We start from the raw sequence: 26379 nt of genomic DNA, 5'->3' as shown, positions 1-26379 counted from the left end.
CCATGGGTTTGGTTTTTTCTCATTGTTGACTGTCGTCTTATAAGATGGGAAAACAATGTCATAAAGTCAGGTATCAAAAACTAAGCAAGACAGAGGTTTAAGATGCATGTGTTGCAGGGCAGGAATAAACTCTGTATCTAGCACAAGCTGGAATCCAAGTACTTAATCTGTATGTAAACAGTTACAGTTGGAAGCAATGGTACCACATGGCTTCACAGAAAAAAAAGAATGTTGTTATTTGAGCTCTTTTTTTCATGTACAGCAGGCAGACTGCAAGCTACCGACCTTTTTTTTAAGTGTAAATTAAGATTTTTCACACATTACCAGGGGTTTAGATATTCAATTACAAAAATTTCAGAATCGTCATTTGGCTAAATAGAATGGGTAAATCTGAAAATCTTGGCATAATCTCTTCCAATGGGCTTGATTTTGGACTTCTGTATCTGATCATTTTTCCATTCAGGATTCAGTGTCTGAAGTAGAGGAATTACTGAAGAAACACCATGATTTTGAGAAGATGCTTGCAGCTCAGGAGGAGAAATTTGCTCAGCTCAGCAGGAAAACTAAGGTAAGTAGTAGAAGGTTGATGAGCTGTGTATGAGACAGGATAATGTGGGTCCTTGAATGTTTGGGCTCAGTCACTCCATGTAAGAATGAACTCCTGTGCTGAGATGGAGTAAACAAGTGACCAAAGCTGAGATACTACAGATAGACCAGCTGAGACCAACACCTGTATGTGGATCAAAAGAGTCCAACTAGTTTGCAAAGCTCTAGGGGAGAAGTGGAAGCTTTCTTCTGCCAGGAGCAGCAAAAAGGGTGTGTAGTGCGCATTGCTGTGTGAGAAACAGGGTGGTCCGTCACTACACAGATGGAGAGATTTTGATTCATTCAGGATTTCAGTGGGGAACTGCAGCCACCTGACAGTGCTGGAGAATAGTAAAGGGCTGAAAATAAAGGGAGACCAAGGCAGAGATAGGCCTTTTTCCTTCTGGCATCAGAGTTCTACAATGGATTGTATTAGGTACCAAAAATATTCAGTCAGCCTCCCAGATCCTGTTTCAATTTGGTTTTAAATTATTTTCCTGAAATAACCAGCAAAACATAGCTTTTGTGTTCGGCATTAGGCTAAAAATTAGCTTAGCTGAGCCTGCCTTTTTTTCAGTGATTTGCAAATTGGCTATATGAAGGGACAAAGGTCCTCCACTCTAAAATTTTCCATGAGAACACCCCTGGATACTCACTGTTCCTACAGCAAACTGAAAGAAGTAGTGCCACAGAAGAGAAGCATAGTCTCTCTAGAGCTTATTAAAGACTCAGCCTCTAGAGAACTTAGCAAGGACAGGATTCGCTGTATTTGAGATTAACTGCCATCAGTATTCATGGTTTGGGCAACAAAATAATGCTCAGCACATAGCAATTAAGTTCAGTTCTAACTCTAAGAATGCCAGTGGAGGTACAGGCCTTAAAATTCAGTGTCAGGAGAGAGTGTATTTGAAAAACTATTCCTGCTTAAAATTAAAAAAAGCTTAGGTAGTACCCATGAGTGCAATGAAAGCAATTTTTTAAAATGTAATACTTGTGTCCTACAGAGGGAGACGAATCTTCTGAAACAAGTGGACACAGAAGAGAGTGAGCAGAAGGATAAAGGCAAAGTAGTACGAGTTCCCTCTCTGAAAAGAAAAACATCTGACAAAAGGAATGCACCGCCAAAAGTGACAGAGAGAAAGAGCCCAACACCACTGCCATCTGTGCCCTTAGCCAGCCTGTCCTGGAGGGTCCCACTTGAAACTATTTTCTCCCCCATTGAAAAGTCTCCATCGACATTCCAACAATTCATTGCTGGGGGAGTCCCAGAAGTGCTGAGCAGCAAAAAAAACAGAAATGAAAGCTGAGAAGAGGCTCAGTGAGATTATCACTCCACCTACACCAAAGACGGTGGGTCCACGAGCTACATCTTTGGAAAGGCACAGTTCTTTAAGCTCTCCTTTATCTCCTACTCCCATAAGCCAGCAATGGAGCAGCAGTGTGTCAGAATCCTATGCCACAGGCCTTTTATCACCTCAGGAAAAAAGTGCTAGAGGCTCCTCTTTCTCCAACCTGCAGACAAAAGTAATGGCAACTCCACCTGATCCTGGCCAAAGGCCACTAGAAAAATCACCAAACTTACTGCTGTCTAACTCCTCTTGGGAGAGATTAGAGAATACACCTTCGGTAAGTCCCAGGGATTCCTGGCTCTCTCCTCACAAAATTGCTATCCTGTGCTAGTTAAAGTAAGGAAATATAGGAAATTCTGTATGAAAGTCACAAAGACCACTATAGAGTGGGCATTTCAGTGGATAGACTCATGGATCTGAGCAGCAAGAGGCATTTTATGTGCCTTTGCAGCTGATACACTTCCCAGAAAGATTGTTGACTTAAGCAGCTAGGTATAGTTTAAAAGCATTTTTAATTTGCTCAGCTTTATAGCCTAGGTCTTAAAAACTGTATTGGTTTCTGGTTTTGTTTCTCAAACTAGAGGTTATTCTTGCTGCTGAATACTCAGCAGAGCACTTAACAAGAGCCAGGAGATGCTGTCTCATGAAAAGGCAAGACTGCTGATTTACCCATGCCCTCTATGTGGGGTGGTGGTGCTTAGCGTCCACTGAGTTTAGAAGTCAGAGAGAGGCAGGACTGAGTGGCACCCTTGCCAAAGAGCTGACCTGGTGCAAGACTAGAACCAGCAACTCCTGTTTGCTCACCCTGGCAGGAAATGCACTGTGAACTCATGGACAGGTAAAAATTCCTCCCTTCCCCTCTTGCACTTTGAGAGGAATGTGTTTGTCACATACCCAAGTGTGCCAGTACAGCACTACACATTGGTGTCACTCAGTATTATTGCAGGAGTGATATGAATGACTTTAGCAATTTCAGTTGTAAGTTGTATTTGATAACATAAAAATAATATTAATTAATTAATACACCATGGTAGAGCAAATTCCATGAGCAAATTGTTCTAGAAGGACATGAATTCTCTTCATTTAGGTAGTATATCAGAGACGTAACGGCAACCTAGAGAGGATTTCTTGCTGTGCTGTGAATGTAAAGGCTAGAGGCAGTAGAGGTCAGTTTCTCTGTGTGGAATTTATCTAGAAAGACTTTCAGAAATTATAATACATGTTTAAGGGCCATTTTAAAGTTAAACAGCAATGTTCTTGTGTGTCTCAGGTTTCTGTAAGTCTCCAGCACATGGAGGGATACCTAGAAAAAAGAGACCAGCTCCTTCCAGGAAGACAACAGGTAGAAACAAATACCATCACTCTGGGTTAATTCATCTTTCCCTGAGTTATAGTCCAGATCTAGTCTAACTTCTTCAGGATAAGCTCTTGCTGAAGAGGAGGTCAGGACTGTGGGTTTAGTTCAGTTACCACTAAAATGCATGCAGAAGTGTCCACTGACTTTGGCAGTACCTGATCAGTCTTTAAGAGAAAGAGACAATGGAATTCTTGCCTGTCATGGGAATCATGCAGAACAGGGTCTGTCTACTTTAATGGATTTATGAACCAGAGCCTAGGCTGTATGAACATGTAATTATGTTCCCCTAATTATAAATACAGGTATCAATATATCAGCTGAATTGGGGGGGGGGGGGGGGGGGGGGGCGGGGGGGGGGATCAATATTAAAAAAAAAAAAAAATACAAGCTTGTATCAGCATGTGATGGTTTGTTGGCAGAGAAAGCCCTCATTCCCATGCTCCCAATGGTTATGATTTCTAACTGTGCTAGAAGAGAATTAAAGTTTCTGTTTAGCTTTGAAGTGGTTTGTTTAATCCAAGGTTGAATGAAACTGAAATCTAAGTTCTCATCCTGGGAAAGGATCACTTCAGGTCAGTAGGTTAATGATCATAAGAGGGCAGGAAATTTTCTAATATTCACCAGAATCTGTAGACATCTGGGTGTTTGCTGAGGTATTGCATGTAAACAAGTTGTCTTGAATTGTTTGTCCCATAGAATATTTCCTCTGAAACTTTTAACTTGAAAGACCTCTAAAAAATTGAATCGGGTATGGACTCTGTCTTCTGGAAGAGAAATTTAGTTTTTCTTCTCTTCTGGATACACTGAATTTAGTCTGCTGTGATACTGAACTTCCATCTTACCAAACAAGAAAAACTATGACTTATCTTCCTCAGGACTTTTTCCTTCCTTTTCTCTGAATGACCAAATTGTCAACTTGATTCAGTGGCATAACAAAATAAGAATATACACAAGTAGTAGGATCCTTCATCCAGAAGGGTGTCACGGCACTAGGCTAACTTTTCACTGGTACATAGTTGGGGTAGGAAATAGCAGCTGCTTTTGCACTGTGTTCAGTAGCATTCCAGTGGGGTTAGTTTAGGAAGTGAAGAAGAATTCAGCAGCCACATTAAATTGAAACCACACACTTCATAAAACTAGACTGTGACCAGCAGGCAAGGGCCAGCATTCCAGCTGGGAAAAAAGTGGAGCTTTTAGTGGCCAAAAATAGGGCATAACTGATTACCCACCTTCTCTCAAAGATGTTGCTGACCACAACATGGTGTAGAGCTTGCTTGCACCATGTTATATTGTTTGTTCAGTCATGACTCACAGAGAGACCCTTCCTGAATCACCCACACCAGAAACTACAGCAGGTTCTGTTTTTCTAGGAGATAATCATGACTAAGAGAGCTTCTGTGATCATAATCTGGGCAGCTCCTGGCTTCCTGTGGAAGCTGCACATGAAAGATTTCACTACTCCAATAAAATATATAGCTAATAATTGGATTTCATTGCCATTTCTATTCATGTAGCCAGGCTCAAGGTCTTGGAAATCCTTCTACGTAAAACTTGATGGATTAAAGCTTGATTTCTATAATGATGAAAAAGAAGCATCTAAGGTAATTTGGTTTTTGAATCTTTCTAGTATTCTCTGTGTTTACCTACCTAAAAATGCATTTAAAAGAATGTTACATTTGCTTTGCTTTGGGGATGGGGTGATCAGTTCTCTTTCAAATGTCAGCTGAGTGAAAATTCAACAATTATTCAACTGAATCTAACTATAAGACAGAATAATAAGCTTTTAGAAATTTTCAAACATATTCCTTAAAAGAAGTATCTTATTCAAGAATTGCCTTCAAGATGTAATGCAATAGTCCATTGTTCCTCTGTGGTTCTTCCTATTCAGTGGTCCTAGTTAGAAAGCAGAAAAAGATAGTAGGAGTGTGTAGTCAGCCTGCAGGTTGGTATGGAGTTGAATCCTAGCAGAAAAGACACAGACAACATTTTGTTATAATTTCACCCTCCTTCAGAACGTATCCACACTCCTGTCCCTCAGCATTCCTGGTGCCAAATGTGAGAGGCTGGTAAATTACATCAGGAAAGAGAACACCTTCATGTTGCGGTAAGTCTTATGGAGAAGTACACTAATAAAAGCCTACACAGCTACCTGTACAGTTGTATTTGCCTATAGTCACCTAAGACTGTATGTTGTTAGGAGGCATAACTGAAATGTCTTACAGTGCTTGCCCCACTCATAAGGACAGCAGGCATAAGGCAAGGCTAACTAGAATTGACCTTCTCCTATCCTTATTTACAGGCTGAGAGATGGTGCAGAGTATTTCTTCGCAGCACCTTCTCAATCACTGATGGAGGACTGGCTGCAATCACTGCAGAATAATATAGGTACATTCTCACTTCCTTCAAGAATGAACTGTGGTGTTTTAGCAAGTGAAGGTGAGAGAAAGATAAGAGAATGAGAAAGTGTCCTTAATCTGGGGCATTTCGAGCTGTCCTTTTTGCCTCTGTTAGACAGAAGTGCACAACTCACCTGCCACCTTGGGACGTAATGACCCGGCAGGAGAATGCCCAGGGTGACTTGCAAAGCAGCCTTTCAGTTGTATTGCAGTGGACATCAGGTTATTCCCAGGAAGGGGCCTTGCCCAAGGGCTGTATTCATCCTTTTATTAAGGAGTTGCTTTGGATCTTGATCAACAGCTTTTCTTCTGAATCTAGATCTCTTTCTGGACACCTCACTAGGCAGTGGCTTACTGGAAAGGAAGCCAGAGCACAATTATAACAATGATGTTCGGAGAAAATTTTTATGGACCCAGAAATGGCATACTCTGCCTCTAACACTACTTCGGAAGGTTTTTATTTGTGTTCTTTGACTCTGCAGGACACAGTAACAGATCACATTCCACAATGATGCTGCAGCCTTTTGCTCCAAACACAGAAACCTCCCAGACAAGACTGTGGGACTTTCCAGACAGAGACTCTGCTGAAAAACTAACCAGCAAAAGCTCACTCCTGAGGTAGGGGCTCTGTGCTGCAAGGCTGAACCGAGGTCACCATTGCTTGTGCTTAGGCAGCAGTCGCCTACAAAGGGAGATTGTCCTTAGTTCAAAAAGTCCCACTCCTCTATCACTAATCCAGTAAAATACATTATTCTTGAGTATGACCCTGCCTCAATTAATTTGTGTCATTTATAGAATCATAGAATCGTTTAGGTTGGAAAAGGCCTTTAAGATCATCAAGTCCAACCATTAAACTAACACTACCAAGTCCGCCACTAAACCAATTAAGGGAAGAGTAATAATTTCATGTTTCCTGGCTTGGTGGCTGGATCATTTATAATGAAAGTAAAAACTAGGAATCATTAAGATTGGAAAGGACCTCTAAGATCATCATTCCAATTATCAACCCAACACCACCATGCCCACTAAACCATGTCCCAAAGTGCCACACCTACCTGTTTTTTGAACACTTCCAGGGATGGTGACTCCACCACCTCTCTGGGAAGCCTGTTCCAATGCTTGACTACCCTTTCCGTGAAGAAATTCTTCCTAATATACAATCCAAATCTCCCCTGACACAGCTTGAGCCCATTTCCTCTCATGCTATTGCTAACTACTTGGGAGAAGAGACCAACGCCCACCTCACTACAACCTCCTTTCAGGTAGTTGTAGAGAGCAATGAGGTCTCCCCTCAGCCTCCTCTTCTCTAGGCTAAACAATCCCAGTTCCCTCAGCCGCTCCTCATAAGGCCTGTGCTCCAGACCCTTCACCAGCTTTGTTGCCCTTCTCTGGACACGCTCCAGCACCTCAATGTCTTTCTTGTTGCCCTTCTCTGGACACGCTCCAGCACCTCAATGTCTTTCTTGTATTGAGGGGCCCAAAACTGGACACAGTATTCCAGGTGTGGCCTCACCTGTGCCGAGTACAGGGGGACAATCACTTCCCTAGTCCTGCTGGCCACACTATTCCTGATACAAGCCAGGATGCTGTTGGCCTTCTTGGCCACCTGGGCACATGCTGGCTCATGTTCAGCTGGCTGTCAACCAACACCCCCAGGTCCTTTTCAGCCAGGCAGCTTTCCAGCCACTCTTCCCCAAGCCTGTAGCATTGCATGGGGTTGTTGTGCCCGAAGTGCAGGACCCGGCACTTGGCCTTGTTAAACCTCATACAGTTGGCCTCGGCCCATCGGTCCAGCCTGTCCAGACCCCTCTGCAGGGCCATCCTACCCTCAAGCAGTTCAACACTCCCACCCAGTTTAGTGTCATCTGCAAACTTATTGAGGGAACACTCAATCCCTTCATCCAGATCGTTGATAAAGTTATTATGATGTGCTACAGCCAGATTTTAAAAATGGACTCACTATAGTCAGCCATATCCTGTCTGTGGTTGATGACTTAAAACTGGGACACCCAGAGGAATTCTTGTATCACCTATTGTAGGCTCCAAAGTTACTGAAATAAAGTATCTGATCTGAAGACTGGGTTACCTGTATGCTCAACAGATTGAGTCTTGTTCCAGCAGATGAGGGAGCCAGAGCAGGAGTCTACAATAGGTGCCTTGGATTTTCCTCTGAACATCCTCTCCAGCAGGGTCTGAAAGGAACCCAGCCTCCTAATTTAAGGAGCCAAACCAGTTGTCTAAAGTTGCACTGTTTGAATACTTTCCTCAAAGGCAGTTTTGAGAATCCACACACAGGCATGTAAAACACAGCCACAGTCAAATTAGGAAATTTGGCCTGTAGTGTAAATCAATTTCTGTTGCATTTGGAGTCTGAAAAATCTTACAGCCTATGATGTGAAATCCTAGTCCTTTTGCCCGATGGATTTTTGCTGCTGAGCTAGATGCCTAACAAGTTCTTACATATACACAGTAACTTAAACTTCTCTAGATTGTACCTGATTTTCTGGTGATGCATGTTGTTGATAGGAGAACACCTTCCTTCAAAATCAAACCAGAGAGAGAGTCTGCAGAATTTTCCGGAGATTTTCAGAAGATGGGACTGCAGTGACAGGAGCCTGCATCACCACCCTGAGCCTAGAACAAAGTGGTAATAAAACAAAACTACTTCCAACTCTACTAGAAGCAGGAAGAGAAAAAATACATTTGCCTCAATGAATACCAGACCCTTCACCATTATCTCTTAACCCAGCCCTCTGGAAATGTATTGATATGTTTTAAGTTAATCACTACCCTTGGAACTTATTTTAATTATGTATTAAAATCTAGTAAAGCCATTAAATATAATTAAACAGGACTGCATCTGGTATACTTTTGTGAATACAACAACTCTGTCATTTATCATTATCACCTAAGTGATATCTACTCCAAGTTAGCTTAATGGAAGAGCAGAGGGACCTTTAAGCCAGACAGCTCAAGTGAAGTGACTCTGCGAGACAGAAATGGGGAGCACTGAGCAGAGCTCGAGGTGCAAGGTGTGAGTGAACAGCAGCCACCTGCGAGTAGCTTTGCAGGTATCAACAGGTAAGATTTAAGAGGGGTGGGTGGTCTGTACACCACAGAAGCAGAAGTCTCAAAGGGAATGTTTGTTATATAATTCCTGCAGTGTTTTGTAGTCTCCACAATTTTTCATTTTTACAACACATTAACCAATGATTCCCTAACTATTTGCCAATTCTTTCTGGTTGAAGTCACCAGGTAAAAACGTCCTGCAGAGTTACTAATTTTTAATGGAATCTGAAACTAAAATAATGCATGAACAATCAGTCTTTCAGTGTAAAAGGAGAGGAAAAGCAGGATAGCAAGGAGGAAGTCTAGTCCCCAGACCACTGCTCTCAGAAAGACCAAAAACTGGGTTGATTAACCAGCCTATTGGGAAGCCAGGTTGAGTAGGAATTATATAAGATAGTCTTTTGGGAAAATGTGGGTAAAGGAAAAAAGATGTCTAATAGTACGTTACCTGTATGAAGTCTCATCTTGTTCTCATTACACTATTGGTCTTTTTCACTCTTCTTAAATTCCTAGACTTCAACAGGGTGTCAAGTGCACACAAATTACCAAACTTTTATCTCCGCAGTGCATGGAGCATGCTGCAGCAGCAGCAGTGCCATAAAGACAGGTGACCACATCAGTAAGAGTCTGTTCTTTTTAGCAAGTTAGTATAAAGCTTACTTCAAAGAGATACCACTCCTTGAGCTAAGCACAGAAGTGTTGGTGGGATGGGACTTCTGGAGGTCTGTAATTCAGTGTCTTACTCAAAGCCAAATAATCATCAGCACTAGATCAGATCAGGTATGGTTTTGTCTAGACAAGCCTTAAAAACCCTCCAAGGATGGATGGCAATGCCAGAGTCTCTCTGGGTGACCTCTTTAGTGCTGCTCTACTTTGAGTGAATTTTTTCCTGAAGTTTCGTATGAACCTTCCAAGCCAGGACTTGTGCCTGTTTTCCCCTGCTATGTCATATACCACTACCGAGAAGAGCATGGACCCATCAGCTTTGTACCTGCACTTCAGCGTTGAAGGTGCTGTCGTATTGCCTTCTCTTTTGCCAGACTAAGCAAGTGTAACTCTATCAGTCTCCCTTCATAGGTGGTGTGCCCTCAAACCCCTGCTCCATCTTGGTAGCCCTCCATCACACCCACTTCAGTCTCTCTGCTTCACCCTTGAAATGGGCATCCCCAAACTGTTCACCATATTACATGTATGTCCTTGTCACTTGTGGCTAAAGGGGTTCACACTCCTGATGTAGCCCATTATGAGGTTTGCTTTATTTGCAGTGCTTACTCAAACTGGCCATGGCATCCACTGTAACTGCCAGATGTTTTCAGCAGAGCTGCTACTCAGGCAGTTGCTGCTCAGTTTGGGATGACAAAGGGGGATATTCTGCACCTGGTGCTGAGTTTTGCACTTTTCCTTGTTCAACTTCACGAGATTTCCACTAGTCCAATCATCAAGTTTTCTCAAAGTCCTCCTAGATTGAAGATCTGCCATTTGTCATGTCAGCCACTCCCTGATTTTTTAGTATTGTCTCCAAATGTACTGAGGGTGTCCTCTACCTCACTGTACAGCTCACTGATGAAGTAGCAGAACAATATTAGTCACAGTATTTGCCCCAGATACTGCATTTGTCACCAGCCAATGTCTCGAAGTCAACCCATTAATTGTTGCCATTGTAGAAGGCAGCTCATCCAGTTTTCAAGCCATCTAACAGTCTGTTTATCAAGCAAGACTTCCACAACTCCTAAATGAGAATGCTCTTAGAGACAAGGGACAAGCCCTACTAAAGCTGAAGTATATTACATCTACTTTTCTCCACATAACCACGTACCTGGTCATTTCACCATGAGGGGCAATCACATGGTCCAAGCCTGATGTCCCCTTAGTAAATCCATGTTGAATGTTCCTGATTGCTGCCTTGTCCTTTCTGTGCTTGGAGTGAAGTCCAGGAGGTCTTGCTGCATGATCTCACCAGTGCCATGAGGCTGATTGGCCTTGTATATAGTTTACCAGATCCTTTCTTGCCTTCACATTAGACTGTGTCCCATCATGAGAGACCTCGTCAGCCACCATAATGCTTCATAGGTAACAGAGCAGCAGTCTCAGAGTCACACAGCCTGCTAGTGCAGCACTTTACGGAACACCTAGCTTCTCTAAGTAGACCCTGATCTGTTGCTTCCCCAGTGATAGATCTCACAACTCCTTCCTTAACCATGCTGGTACACACAGAGGCCTGGGTCCAGGCTTTACCTATGAGTACTGAGAAAAAAAAAGAAGAGGAGGAAAAATAAAAAGGATGGAATACTTCAGCCTTTTCCACATCGCCCATCAGTAGGTTTTCTCCTCCATTTGTCTCCCTACTGGGAGACAGAGCAGAGAATTAGAACAAATTAGAGTGAAAACTTGGGCAATAATGCTATGAAATTGCTGGATTAAGTGGATAGGTATGGTGAACTGAATCTTTTCATACAGGGGACTAGACAGAACCTTCTTGATGGACAGACATGTGCACACCCACACACATGCCTGCACATGCCTGTACTTGTGAGACACTCATGCTCCAAACTTGCCATCCTAACAGCAATGCTGTATTACTAGTTCCTTCTCAGTGGCTAAGACTGAGGACCAGAGTGTAAAGATGAGGCCCCCCACTGATCCCAGTTAAAGCAGTTATAGAGCCTGATAGAATGGTGGTGATACAAATGAAATAAAGTCTTTAAAAAGTTTTTTACTGTGAAATAAGAACATGTCCTGCAGGGATTTTTCTGGATAAAATGGTCTTTTTCCTTTCACAATACTTTGTTGCATTGGAAACTAGATGGCAAGTCAAAAGTATATACCAAGAGAGAGGAATGAGCATCTGAACAAAATGGAAGCAATTTGCAGAAAAGAGCTGTCACCATTTTCAGAAATTGAACTGTAACAACAATCCAGGTGGCCAGAGCTGCAGGCTTGTAAAAGGCTTCAGTCTTTAAATTATTCAAGCTTCATACTGACAAACAAGAGGAATTAGATGCTGTCAGGTGTGCACCTCACGCCTGGGGATCGTCAGCCACACGAAAGTGCATTGCTGTGGTCTTAGATGAGATCAGACGAAGAATAACTGCAACCTGATCCCTAGTCTCCACAGATGAAAGATAATTGCACTTAATGCTTTGTCTTGTCTTACGATGTTTTCGTGCTCTATTTTTGCCTTGAGGTGCTGACGTAAAGGACCCATTGAATCAGCTGTGCAGTTAGGGCAGCTTTGGTGTAACAGATTTTTTTTGTAGTGCTCTGAATGGCACTCTGCAAAGTCACAGCTACTGAACGTAAGCAGTAACCTCACTCTATGATCTGACAAAAAAAAAAATATCACTTGGCAGCCACCTGAGCGTCACTCCCAGGAAAAAAACAAATAAGAGCAGTTATTTCCTAATAACACGAACTTTTCAGGGTTTGCCAGATTCTTGCAGGGAAGACATTCAACCTTTTGACAGTGATTCACACATTAGAAATGCAAGATGCCATGGGATTAAATTAGTGTGTGTAAGCTTGTCTTTCTGCACCTGCCAATGTATCAGTGCACTTCATGCTATTCCACTGTAAATCATTTTCAACAATTAAAAAAAAAAAAAAAAAAATGGAATGATCATCAGATCTAGGTAGGCTGTAATTTTGGTGGTTAGAAAGCATGACTTTACTAATAAAAAGTCACATTTGCAAAATTCACTTTGTTAAGCTATAAATAGTCAATTTTCAAAGGTAGTTTCTGCAATTGTTTCAGAGGGGTTGCATCTACCACTGTAATGGGCAAATAAAGAGGTAAAACATCTCTTTTGCCATTTGCCAGATGGTTGGGAGGGGGAGGGCTTGAAAAAAAGTAGCTCATGAGATGGAAGCCTCTCATTATTGCATTATTGCAAATGTTAATTGAAGAATGAGCGGGGTTTGGGTTTCCAGGCATCCACAGCCACAGGCAGAGCTGGGGCTCACTAGTACTTATAAGGGCAGTACCTTAAAGCATTTTCTATGTAGTGTAGGTCTCTCAATGAGTTTCCTAATAGGAGAGATGCAGTGGCCTGCTTATCTCACCCGCTGGATTGCCCAGTCCTCGTGCTTTTCCCAAGTCTGGCTTCCCAAAGCAGCAGCCTCGTGTGCCGTGTGATCCCAAATGAGGACTCCATCCACCTCCACACAGCTCTTGTTTCCTCATCCCCCTACACCTACATTTCAAGTCCCGTGTCCTTACCTGCATGCTTCGGTCCTGGCACTGAGGAGGCAGCTGGGTTGGCTCGAGCCATTGCTTCCTGCAAGGCATAAGCTGCTGTTGCTCAATAAGACTCTAATAACTGCCAACAGTAACTGTTGACAGCGTGGCTCTTAAGCTGGGATACGTGTGACCCTTCGACATTGTTTATCCCAGAGAAGCTTTTCCAGTAGAAACCCCGAAGAGGCTGAGAAGAGATACACACTGTGCTGTACAGCAGCAGCAGGAGGCCCTCCCTCGAGATGCATCAGCAAGAAGGGGGTAGTGCGCTCAAAGATAAAACTACCACCAGCCTTATTTTGACCGTATATCTTTCGACAGTGCTGGCCGTCAGGAATTGGCTAGGAACAACCCGAAGCAATGTCATGCACTTTTCTCTCAGGCACTGAGATCAGTTTGGCTTTCCAGTCTTACCTTGATTGTGCTCTGTGCTTGAATACTTAATTCTTTCCTTCTCCCTCCTGCAAATAACTCTTTTACCTTCAGGAACTGGTTTATATCCCATGAATGTGGGATATAAATATATATATTATATTTTCTGTTAACAGTATCATCACCATTATTAAAACTGCTGCTTCCATATGCCCATGGCTCTTTTAAGGTTCTGCCTGGGTTTGTCACTCTGCAATACACACTGGTCAGTAGTTTATCACTACATACAGCTACTTGTAGCACTTGTATTAATTAATTAGTTGTGAATGCTTGAAGCAGAAAGCTAAAATCCTTGCCCAAGGTATCTTGCTGCCTGAATAGAATATATTGGCATTAGCATTAAGAAACCTGGTTACATAGGATGATACCTAAACTCCTCCACAGCAGGACTATAATACGAAGCTGCGTGCCATTTCTGGGAGGTAGGACTCTTGCCTACTTCCTCTCTCCTCTGGTACTGAACAGTTAATTGTTCTAAGGCTTTAGGAAAAACCCTTGCATCCTTAAATATGGGGTATCGTAGAGGTGCAATGGGTTAAATGTTTATTACACGTTTCCAGCAGGGAAATCCAAGCTAGATATATGTGACTGCTCCAGTCCTGAGTTCCCACAAGAAAGAAAATTCACAGTAACTGTTCTTCCGGGAGGGTGAAAGCCAGGAGACGCAGATTTTAGTCTTCCAAGGACTCTGAGCAAGCGAAATGAAGAAACTCATGGAGATGCCAAGCAAGCAAGTCCCCCCCATAACCCAAAAACGAAGCCCTATCTATCTAATTAAATGTTTATGAATATCATGTTTTTCCCCAGAACATCTTTAACTGCCTTAAGCTTTCCTGCTTCCCAAGGGAAGATCTGCAAGCACAGCAGCGAGCTCTGCTGACCACCCCGACGCCCTAATTCCTGCCCAGGCCCAGCCCACGCGTGTCCCTGGAGGACCCCACCTGGCACAGGTCACTCCTGGGGCACGCTACCAGCGTTAGTCACTGCACAGCACAGCATCCAAGCCAATTAAAAATGCTGATAGGAACAATTTAGTAGGGTTGTTTGTACACTGTAGGTTAGACAGGTTTGGTTGTTTTGGGAAGTGGAGGTTTTGATGTGAAATGCATGTTATTCTTCCCTTCCCTTTCACCACCACAAAACCAATTTGTCTATATACCAGGGCTGCTCAAGGGCATTTTTCTCTTAAGAGGTCCTATCTGAACAGTGCGTTAGCAGCATGCGATACCTGGAAATTTTTAGCAGATGCAGACAGCGTCCTTTCTCTTCAAGAGGGTAAGACTTAGTAGTTAGTGTGGTTTTAGAAATGTAGCTCCTCCCCACAAGCTCTTCCAGGGAGAGGTCCAAGCCTGGAAGAAAAACATTTGGCACAGAGCTGCTGGTGGCTTTGTGTTTTCTTTTACTGTGCCTGAACCTGGATATGCAAGAGGATTCAGCTGGGATACTCATCTTCATGTACTTTAAATCCTTATGCCTAAGAGGTATAATAATACGGGAAAGTGGCAGGCATGCAATTAAAGCTGAGCATGCATTTTTGTCCAGAAACCAAACATGCTCACATTTGGAGGCCCACCCCCTGCAATGGGCTCATAGAGAGCAAGTTTCAGCTCTGATTCTGACTTCACTTTTTTCACCAGTCAGGATGAAGCAGAGCAGATCCAAAAGGGAAAGAAAGAGCCTCCTGGTGCACCTCAGAATAACATGCCGATGAGACTGTTCACCTGAGACACAGACTCAAGTCCTGCCACGCCAGACTTAGCCAAGGCTCCTGAGGCTAACAAAGGAGTGAGCACTCAGATGAGCCCTCCAGCATGGGTTGTTTAGCCAACACCCAGCAAAGGGACTATTCAGCCCTTTTTTTGCTTAGATACCTATCTACTGGCACAAGCATTTGGATTTTAGGCTCTACTTGTTAAGGTATAGTGCAATCATGAGGAAGAGTATCTTCCCCCTGCCACCACCCTATTTATCTCTGTTTCTGAGCCAAAGAAAAAGTTACCCAGCATGAAGCTGGGGAGAAATGGCATTTTTTTCACACAGGGCAGTGTAGCGGCTGGGGGCTCTTCCCTGACAGGTGGAAACTAAAGCTTCAAGTCCTTAACTCCTGACAAGGACTTCAGCCTCGGTCCTTCTTTAGCCAGTCTGAAGCATGACTCTTGCTCTTTGCTTGCAGTCTTCTCCTCTGCATTGACTAATTTTCCAGCAGGAGAGAAGGAGTGTGTGTTAACACCAAGTTCATGTAAATACTTTATGGGTACATGCAACATCTAGAGTTTAAATGTGTTCAGACTGATTCAGATCAGTCACTCGCATCCAACAAGGTGATCTAATCATTGTATTTTTTTTGGCTCATCCAGCTCTCTCATTTGCTGTACCTCTGCTGGAGCTGCTGCCTGTCACAAAAAAATACAGCAAATGAAAGTAAGGGGAAAATGGTGCATTTTTTCCTTTAGTGTTGATCATTTTTAACTGCTTTTATAAAAAAATTAAAACTTTTTTTTTTTTAAACTTAGGTATTTTAAACTCACCATTTAATTGATAACAGTTTACTATTCAGTGACAGGCAGACTTCTGTACACATTTAAATCAAATCTCCAAGAGGCAAAATAAAGCTGTGCCTTGGCTGTGGCTCAGTACAGCTGCCTTCCCACCCGGCCTTGTGCCATTCCACTGAAGGGGGTTTTACCACAGGAGGCAGATTTTGTTCCACTTTTTTCCGGGCTCTCAATGCCTTTGTAAAGCAGAACAACTTCTCTCTGATTTTTTTCCACCCAATCTTGAAACCTGTAAATGCCCTACAAAGTGCTCAGCAGGCATCTAGCATAAGTAGTGCTAATACGAACTGGGAAAGAAGTAGTCTTGTGTTTAAGCGCATAAAGACTTTCATGGGTCTGGTGCTCCTTTGCAATAGTTTATTTTTAATTAATACATTATTAAATGGTTAAAAGACACAAGCAAGCAATTTCCATAAACAGTAGCTAACAGTTGTAAGAAAAAACTTTTGTTTCCTTTGTGTTTGGCAGCAGATAGCAGGCTCTGTATTTGTGGGGGTTTTCCAGCAAAACGTTCATCTGAGAGCAGGGACTTGGGGTGCATTTCGGATAAGGGGTGGTTTTTTTTTTGCATGCATGCATTCATCTTCAGTGGTTAAGCAAATATAACGCCAGAACAGCAAGGCCTGGTTTATAAGCATGCCATGTGCCTTTTCACACACACCTTTTTATAGTGAGACGCAGACAGACATTCTCTGTGCAGTGCCTGCTTTGGTTTTCACGCACTCTGCTCAAACAGCCATTTGACAGTCTGTGGCACAAGGCCAGGCAAGACTGGGATGAAGAACAAACATACAACCTTTGGGAAGCAAACACAAGACATTTCAGCGGTCCATTCCCTTAGATTCCGTGAACACCCTAAAGGAAACAAGGACCAAGGAGCAGACCTGAGCACAGGTCACTGATCAGCCGCACGTCACTGCAGCTATGCTCTATAGTTTTGTGGGGTTTGGGCTGTGCAAATTAGCACGCTCTGACCCAGAGCCCATGTGTGCTTTGGGGGACAGCATGTGCCAGCCACCACCTTCCGACAAGCTGCATGGATAAGACTGTGCCAGGTGTGGTTCCCTCCACCCTGCAGAGTCCTCTAGCAGCCTTGGCCCTCACAAATGTCCTCCTGCCACACCATCAGGCTAGCAACATACTCCCTCAATGTCATGCTACAAAACCAAAAAAACAACAGCAACAGAAGAAAAAACCCACTCTGATGGGCAATGATACAGCCCTCACATAATTTCAGGCTCTGAAATGCAAAACTGTAATTAAAAAAAACCTATTGTCATTTAAGGCTACAGGGGTACCACATGGCGCCCTAAAGAGACCAAGGAGCACATGCTTGTGCCTCTGGGCTGCAAGATTAAACAGCAGTTCCCCAGCCCTTCTTTAAGTGTCGGCACAACTTTGGGTGACAGTTCTCCTGGCAAAGGGAGAGTCACACCACCTTCCCTACCCACAGCTACCTCCCTCACTCTGTAACAGGGTTTAACAGTCCCTCAGAAAAGTTATTCTCCACTGACTGTGGGTTACCTGAAAGCCCTGTGCATTTTTTTTGTCTCTTTCACATTTTAGTGGACATTTCTGTTTGCATTAGCAGCACTATGAATGCACCACATACACCCCAGTTATCAGTCTGGGGAGCATTTAGAGACCTGATTTTCTCGGCATGGCTGAGCTGCCCCTCTGCTGGGAACATGCTGCCAAGGTTCACAAGATTTACACTCACTGTAGGCCATGAACAAAACAGGGATATCTTTTTGCAGCAGCAGAGCACAAAAATTAGGTAGATGAGGTAAAACAGTGTTCCTATTTACAATACGGGTGACGTAAACGAAAGGCAATCACATAGCATCATTGGTGGTCTTGCTCCGGATGAATTTACTGTATCTTGGTGGGGCTACTCTGAATCTCTGATCCTGAAGGCCAAGTCTTCCAGCTTCAGTTAGATACTGGTTTAGTGTCAAAAGAAATCCCAGTCTGTTGTGGAGAACACCAGTGTCCCTTGACTGAACTGAGTCCTTTAACCACTGCAGCAGAAAAGCCGCTATGGGCTGCTATTATTGGGACTGCCCATAAGCTGTTCAGCCCCCAGCCCTCTCCTCCAGCTCAGCCCTTTGCTCCTCCTGTGTAATACCATAATGCTGGAAGACGTGAGTAATAATTCGACACCCCAAGCGCACCAACGCAGTGAGGGCATGGAGATGGGCAGCACAATGGCATCACTCACTCCTCATCCATCCTTTCTGCTCCCGCTGCCTGGGCGAGGCGAGCAGGGGGTCAAACAATGACCGGCCAAGCACTGGAGCCCGGGTGAATCAGGGTGCGCCAGGCCAAGGGACGTGGGAGCATGCAGCCTCTTCACAGTCACGCTGGAATCAGTTTTTGTTCTGTGCAAGCAGGTTATAGGAAGGGGTTTCTTTATAGGACCAGCCAGAGGAGCATGAAAACAGTGCACACCCTGTGCATGTGCGTGCACACCGCCACATGTGCTTGTATGTGCACATACCTGCATCACAGCATACTGTGCCAGAACGTGCTGCTCTCCTACGCAAAGGTAACAGATCCTGCTGGTAGGACTCTCTCTTCTGAGATAGCCCCCTGCTGCCATCTCACCTTTCAACTCAAAATGGTTCTTTTTTTTTTTTCAGCCAGTATCTGATTAGTTCTTATCTTCTCATGGTCTGAATTCAGTTGTACAGTTGCATTCCAGCTGTTAAGACTCCTCAGGTTTTGCATGGTATTCCTTAGCTCAGTAAAACGCCTTGTACAAGGAATATTGCTGAAGCTTATTCATTGACACCGCTTGCAGCAGACAAAGCATTCAGTAGATGTAGGGTTCAGACAATGAAGCCTTTTGTAAATGCTCTCCCTCTGAGCTTGAATACTGTCTGTGTATACCAAAAAAAGCAGGCTCCTGTTTCTCTCTCTTTGACTAATTTTGGATTTCAAGTAAAACTAATTGCAGATAGCAAATAAATTTCCAACACAGAAGAAATGTATAAGATTTTCCTTGGAGGTCCCAATGAATATGCAGTGTTTGGATTAAATAATCCAGAAGCAGGTCCAAATCCTTCAGTCCTAGGAAGTCTCTGACTTCTGTGGAGCTCTGTTTCCTATTGCTCACTGTCCTTCCCTACCATCTTTTTAATATACTGGAGGTCTATAAAGATGTTCCAAGCTCCCAGTTCAAGGCAAAGTCTCTCACTGCACTCCAAAGCAAATGAAAACCAGGTGTCATTTTTCCAAATATTTTCCTCCAGCAAGCAGGTGTGATAAAGAATTTCCTTTTTTTTATTTGTGCTCTAGTTTAGTGTAGCACCTATTAAAAATACCTTGCCTATGATGTTAGGGATAGAAGACTGTAAAGGGAAAAAATCTTCTGGGTGTGAAAATACAATGGCTATGCACTCTGTTTGTGCATTATGTTATCCTACATTCAGTTTACATATGTAAGGAGCACCAGCTTATGGCTCAGTCATGATTATTAAATTAAATGTACTTGAGTCTATGTTAATTATTCCCCTTGAGTTTCTGGTATCAAAAGCTTTTTTCAGGCTCTTGACATTTTAATGCATAAAGGCACTACCCGTATAAATCAATATAATCACTCATGCCTTATGCAGAATTTTTCCTCCAGCCAATGCTCAAAAGAACCGTACTCACTCTCTGCAGCTAATGTCCTCTCTTCTTGAAATGTAACTGCCCCCCTCGTGGCAGTCTGGAGCAGCATTTCTGTGCCAAACTCTTGCAGGGGAATGGAAAAAAGGAGTAACTTCTACATCAGCAAGGGGAATCGGCCAGACAGAATGCAATTGTCCACATTGCAGTTTGGCCGTTGTTCACAGATATATATGACTCTTTGGCCTGACTTCAAAGCTGAGCCCACCAATTCAGTGCAAATTCTAGTTGCTCAGCCTATCTGAAAATCTGGACATTACTGAATGCAAATGGCCAGGACTTGGTTTGTAACGAAGCATTGAAAAGACACCGACAATGGGCTCAGGAATGAGGGGACAGGCGCATAAAGAAGAACTATCACTATCACCACCACCATATTCTGTAACATTGGGGAGATCCTGCAAGGTCTCTGCTAACCAGGACCCTAATTTCTTAACAAGTAAGACCACAGTGTGAGGCTCTCGTGGTCTGCAAACTGGCGGGGAGGAGATTAAATAAACCCTTTTGAAAGCTAGGAACTTGAACAAGGCAAGATGAGAAATGTACAGGTTTCCTCAGTTTCCTGCAAATAATGAACACTGTGATGTGTTGTAATGTGACTGTGATGTGTCGTAATGTGACTGTCATAGCCTTCAGTGGGGAACAGTGCAAAAACCCAGCCTAGGGGTATCCAGCTCCAGAGTGGCTGGGGAGATTCCCAGTCCTGCTGCTTCTCCTCCGTTCTACGGCACTCCGGATTGCCTGGAGGAGCAGGTCTTTGTTATTGAGGATGTTGTATTTGCTCAGGTTCACAAGTTTGTCAAAATTTTCAGAGGAGTAGATTAGCCTAATGAGGTAATAGGGTGAGCAGCTGTTTTCCAGATTTACTTTGCCTTCTTCCATCTCTGAGAGACTGCGCTTTACCCCTGCAGAGAAAGACAAAAGCCACCACAGTGAGCTGAATCTGGAGCACAAAACACATGGTGTTGGAGGGGACTGATCTACTCTGCAGAACCTGCTGTTGAAAACAGCCTCCAGGAAAGATTGCATCCCCACCCCCAAGCTTGAAAGAGCCATTCCTGGTCAGCTTTCCCAGCCGCTCCTCCTTGCCCCTCCTGCTAAAGCTCAGACCTGGAAATCCTCAGCAGGGCTGGCAGGAATTGTTACTTTCCCCCTCATCCTGCCCCTGCAGACAGTCATTCCTGGGCAGCGTGCCCCTGGCTCCACATCCTTTCCCAAACCCTGTAAGCCTGACTCTCAAACAAGCCACACACCTGGAGCACCTTTCAAAATCCATGACCAGACCTCAGTTAGTGGTGATGAGAGCATATCTGCCAGCTAGAGCGAGTGGACAACCTAGTACATACAAAGAGGCCTTGTGACGCTAATCACGCAGGATTGCCTGTTGCAGAGTGTGGAGGTGCAGACGGAACAGAGCATCCCACATCAGCCTCTCATCCTTCAACTCAGCCTTGGGTTAACCCAACCTCTTGGAGTTGCCAACATCCATCCTCTCTGTTACGTCAATCTTTTTGCTTAAAAGGACACCCTAATTACCTCTACCAGGGACTTCAGCAGCCTCATATTTATGCTGCTACAAAATATTTAGAGTTACATTTTTTCTCTGTTTTTTACCTATCTCCTTGCAGTCTGAACCAAATATGCCCAAACCACAGATGTATTGTGAGATGACTGTCGGCGGGGCTACAAACAGGCTGCTGAGATATTTGTTACGATGTCTACCAGAACCGCATGAAGATGACAAATGAATTTTGCTTGAGACATAGCAGGTTTTAGTTTAACCTAGTGGTTTCTGAACAGTGTGATCTCAGGGTGCTAGGCACAGGCTGTCACTAGAAGTGGCTGTATTAAAAATGTGCAAGTTTTGCTTCACTGAGCCTCCCAATATTCAGAGAACTGTATTATCTGTGCTATCCACATCCAGATATAGCTGCATCTGCCTCAAGCACACAAAAGCACGGTCTATAGTTGCATTGTAAATGGGCACTTCACAAGCTGATTCTCTTTTCTAAAATTTAATAGTTAAAAGCAAGAAAAATAACTACCCACATTCCACAAGGTGTCTCTCAGCCATCTGGAAATGAAAAGCTCCACTGTTAAACTTGAAATATACACAAACAGGTTGCCAAGGGCCCTCCTCCCCCAACCACCCACATCAGTTGCTGGCTGTCAGCTTGACTGATGAATCACTGCCTGCTCAGGGATGTGCAGGTGTCACAGCTCACGAATTTGGGCCTGGAGCGCTGAGAAGCTGCAGTAGCTGCTTTGCTCTGCATAATCTCATCCATTTTTTATGCAGAGAGACTCTAAAACACTCACCTGTTTTACCTGCTAGCCATTACTCAATAGTCATATCTCACTGTGCATTGCCATTTGGATCATCTCCAGCCTCTACCTAATAAGCCTAGTTCTCTCTACTGGGTATCTCCTCTGTTCATCCGTAGAGTTTCTAAACATGATTTTATTGGTATATCTCTTACTGCACATATTCTCTGAGCATTGGTGAACATCATAGCAGAAAAGGAGCTTTACTTAACCTGGTTTGCTGCTGTTCATAACCTTCCCCAAATGTTCCCTCAGAGACATCCCTTTTGCTGTGGTCCCAGTACCACAGTATAATTTTGGGTAACTCTAGAAGAGTGAAGGCTCTGTCTGCTGTGTTGAGCAGTAGCAAGGGAGAGCAGAAGTTCACCATGGCCTGATAACTCAAAAGGTGGTGTGTGAGATACTTCAGGGTTTGTTGCTGTAAGAGCTCCAGCACAGAGGAAGGTCTCAGGTTAAGGAAGTCAGACAGCAGAGGCACCAATAAGATACTGCCTGTCTGATTTTTGCAGAGTATCCCGCAAGCTGTTGGAAAAACTTAGTCTACACTGAGGCTCTCTTGTTCTAACATGGCCTTTGCTGCTTCATGCCTGCATTCAAAAACAACACCTGACGGCAGACTCCACTGCCCAGGGCCTGCTGCGCCTCCTCGCAGAACCAACCCAACTGCATATGTCCCCACAGCAAAGCCATGTCTGTTGTTGAATTCCCTGGAGAAAGGGAGGAAGGATATGAGCTGTGTTACCTGGGAAACTTAGGGGCTTGCTGTCTGTTAATCATGTGCACAAGGCTGCCAAACTCATGTGCAAGTACAGGACAAGGCCCTTCTCTGTGAGCTAATACAGGCTTTCCCTTGTGTACACCACAGACTAACAGAGCTTTTCTGGCAGCTCTTTCTATTCACTGTCTTTTAGTAAAGGAATTAACCTCCTTCTCCCACAGTGCTTCTACCAACATCATATAATGGCTAGGCCAAGGTAGGACGATCAGTAACTTTTATGCTTCTTATCCTTACGCCAACTAAACATTGCATCCCCTTCATCTCCTACTACTTATTTTTCTGAACATGTTCACAACAGAATTACTTGACCCAGCTGTTAGCAGCCATGTGCCCGATCCTTCTGCTCTGAGTCTTGGGCTACAAACATCATTCTTATTATTGCTGGAGAGACTTGCTAATTCTCTCCATCTAGATGGTGGTTGGCACAAAGGCATGAGAGTATGGGAGAAGCAACCAGTGCCCAGCCTGCTTGCTTACTGCTAGGTCTTAAATTGATAGGGGGAAGGTGAGGGAAGAAGCAGTTGGCAGATGTTCTTGGTCTCTTCTAGATCGAGGAGGAATCCTGGCCCTACCTTTTCCCCAACATCTTACCATTGCAAGTGCTGCCTTCTCCAGCATGCCTAGCAGTGTGAGTTGTGGCTTGAAGCCTTGTTCTGTCCTGTGTCTTACTCAACATCATGAAGTCTGCTGTGGTTTGCTAACCTGCCTCTTGAAGCAGTACGTGGAGGCTAATCACTAGAGACATGGACCTGCCTCAACTACCTCTGTCACATCATGGTTTACTGGATGAGAGACACAGTTTCACTCTGTATATGGGGAACATAATCCCAGTTTTGGTGAGAAGGTTAACATGACTAGGCTAAGAGGGAAAGAGTTGACACCTCCTTCTCCTCTGCCATGGTGGAAACTCATGCACTTTATGCTGATGCAGTAACCTAAACCTGGCCTGACAGATGAGTGGGCATGCTCATTCATAGCCCAATGGAAGAGGCAAATATACATGTATGACAGTGATGGGTAGGAGACAAGATGGTCTCACTCACACAAAGGCTGTGCCCTCGCTTAAAATTATTGCTACAAAAGACAAATAAGATCCATGCTGTAGAAAGACAAATGGCCTGAGCTCAACTAGAAAGTATAGTTTTGTTGACTGAACTTACCAGGCTCCTTGAATTCCTTAAAGGTGTCATTCACCAGGGGGAAATGGATTACTATGGGTGCTCTGGGGTCCTCTGCATCCGAAAACACGTAACATTCCTTTGGGTTCTTCTCTTCTTCTTTACTTATCTCCACTTTAGGGAATGGGATTTTTTGTATCTTGCAGTATTTGTATGTCATCTCTAATTGCTGTGGACACAGAATGTCATTGCCTTAAAGCTAACACTAAGACAAGAATCAGGTTTACTGAGGTATCATAGAAACACTACGGCAACCTAATTCAGTCCCTAGAATCACTTTGCAATGAATGTGTAGTCCAAAGTAGCCACATCATAACCCTACTTTCTGCCACTCACCACAAGTCAGACAATGCTTCTTATCACCCTATAATGTTTTTTACAGCTAGAGGGAATGACCAAAAGCCACACTTAGAATTTGGCACGAGGACAGACCAGGAGAGATCAAGGTCATGTCTCCAGCAACCAATTGTTACTGCAATTCCTGTAGGATCCTAGGAAGTGTATGCTGCAATCCACTACAGAGAAAAGAGCCTAACAGTTTCTATAGTTCTGGTCTTGAAGGAAGTTTCTTTCCTCCTCCAAGATATGGTGACTGGATTGCTCTTGAGTATATGATCAAGACTTAGACAGCCACTTACTTAAAAGTTTTAATAAGACAAGAAGAGTTTTACCAGGGCTGCAAGGAGCAGAGCACGTTGATCTTCTCACCTTGAACACATTCCCCAAACCATAATCAAGTGAGATAATGACATCTACGTTCCTCTCTGGCTTGAAAAGTGCTGCACCACTGGTGTTGATGAAATAGCCAACATCTATCAGGCAAAGATATTTCTGCAGCGGTGTCAGATTGTTAGGGAAACAGTCCAGCACAGTGTCTGAAAAACATTTTGAATACAGTTAGTGGTGCATTGCTAAGAAAGGAGGAGTCAGTAATTCTGTCTGTGCTACATGTTAAGGGCAGCCCCTTGGTTGCCCTCAAGACCAGGCTCACCTCCCTCCATAATGCGAGCCCACAAATGTGGCCGCAGGAGCACGCCCTCCAAACTGCACGTCTGAGCACATCTGGCCTGTTACCACACTCCCCCAGGCACACTCACAAAGGCAGGCCGCGAGGCAGCCACGCAGAGTACAGGTGAGGCACAGACTCCACTGGCCTCACAGCTGCTCTGAGGAGTGATTTTTCACAGAATACAGACTTTAGCCGATTTTTTTTTCCCCTAAGAACTGGGAAAAATGCAAACAACAAAAACAATTTCATAGTGTAGCAACAAATCTAACAAATGCAGTACATCACTGCACTTTTGCATCGCTCGTTTTTTGCTTTTGCATTCTCAGGATTAGACTCCTCTCCCAGGGTGAAAAACCTGACTTCAACTTACTTTCAGTGATCTCTCATATAAATTGTCTTAGCCATGCTGCAAAAAAAACACCACATCACGCACACAGCATCCCCTACCAACAGCTTAAAATATTGCTTGAATTAATTAAACCTCACATTAATGCCAGAAGGAGCCAAAAGGGGATTATACCACCTGGCAAGTTGAGCTCTAAAGCCAGTTTCTGATAATTAGACTCTTATTTCTCTGCTAGCAACCCCACCAGCCTGCCCTGTAGACAGCAAGTCCACTATTGTTCCCCCAGTACCATTTCTAGTCCCATGGAATACAAAACATTTTGCCATGGTTTTAAATATCGAAATAGTGGTTTAAGAGTGTTCCTCAACTTCACAAAATGAGGTAGCAAAGCCCAGAGCAGACCCCTTGAGCCCTAAATCATTTGTGCTTAGGTATTTTAAGAAACTGTTGATCACAGAAATACTGCAGGTAAGTTCCAGCATTTCACTTCTTTCGATCTCTCTGCCTCCGTGGCCTCATTCTGTAGTGTTGATTTAAACCGTGCAGAATAACTCTAGCTTGTTCCATAGCCTGGAATGTTTGACAGCAGCTTGAAGTAATACCTCATATTTTTTCCATTCCCTCACTGTCAGGTCTTTACAAAATTATTTGCTTATTTTAGCATTCATGGCTGCTGGGAATTCACAGATTCTGCTGTAATGAGAGACATTTTCTTGCAGTCCCTCACAGCAGAAATAGAGTATACTTTTTAGTTTTATTTGGCCTGGTGAATATTTTTAGTTGAAATTCTGTTACCCCGATTTTCTTATCATGGAGACGGAACTGTGCAGCATTTATTCCAGCTGGATATGTGAATCAGAAGTAGGCATTTCCTTGGGAGAGTCTCTTGTCTCCCCAAAAAAGGGACTTAAAGAAGTCCCGCCTCAGGAATTCCCTTGAAAGCATGAACCCTACTGGAAATGCATTACACTAATTCCAGGCTATGAGTTCTCAAATTTCTCACCATGAAAATTAGTTTTTTCACATGGCATTTAAAGTCTTGTTTTAATGTATCAGATAACCTGAGCTGCAGGGAAGCCTTTAAAACACAGCTA

General features: G+C 43.7%; 2 protein-coding genes across 2 annotated transcripts in view; one reads left to right on the top strand and one right to left on the bottom strand.

Annotated features, from left to right (window-relative positions):
* SPTBN5 (spectrin beta, non-erythrocytic 5) overlaps positions 1-8465 on the top strand; it is a 98659-nt gene extending 90194 nt beyond the window's left edge. Inside the window, 10 exon segments of the mRNA XM_075712881.1 lie at positions 464-568; positions 1590-1868; positions 1870-2211; positions 3205-3276; positions 4806-4892; positions 5304-5395; positions 5591-5676; positions 6170-6305; positions 8214-8260; positions 8263-8465. Of these exon segments, the coding sequence (XP_075568996.1) occupies positions 464-568; positions 1590-1868; positions 1870-2211; positions 3205-3276; positions 4806-4892; positions 5304-5395; positions 5591-5676; positions 6170-6305; positions 8214-8260; positions 8263-8402 (1386 nt within the window). The 3' untranslated portion in view covers positions 8403-8465.
* An 11844-nt stretch (positions 8466-20309) lies between these two features.
* The window catches only part of LOC104035955 (cytosolic phospholipase A2 beta-like), a 31840-nt gene continuing 25770 nt past the window's right edge, over positions 20310-26379 (bottom strand). Inside the window, exons 19-21 of the mRNA XM_075713329.1 lie at positions 24639-24805; positions 23913-24099; positions 20310-20554 (exon numbers count right to left, since the gene is read on the bottom strand). Of these exons, the coding sequence (XP_075569444.1) occupies positions 20310-20554; positions 23913-24099; positions 24639-24805 (599 nt within the window). The remainder of the gene's footprint in view (positions 20555-23912; positions 24100-24638; positions 24806-26379) is intronic.

This window comes from Pelecanus crispus, chromosome 6 (genome assembly GCF_030463565.1).
Source record: "Pelecanus crispus isolate bPelCri1 chromosome 6, bPelCri1.pri, whole genome shotgun sequence".
Lineage (NCBI taxonomy): Eukaryota > Metazoa > Chordata > Aves > Pelecaniformes > Pelecanidae > Pelecanus > Pelecanus crispus.
The sequence above is the reverse complement of the archived record's forward strand: the minus strand, read 5'-3'. Positions and strand labels throughout refer to the sequence as shown.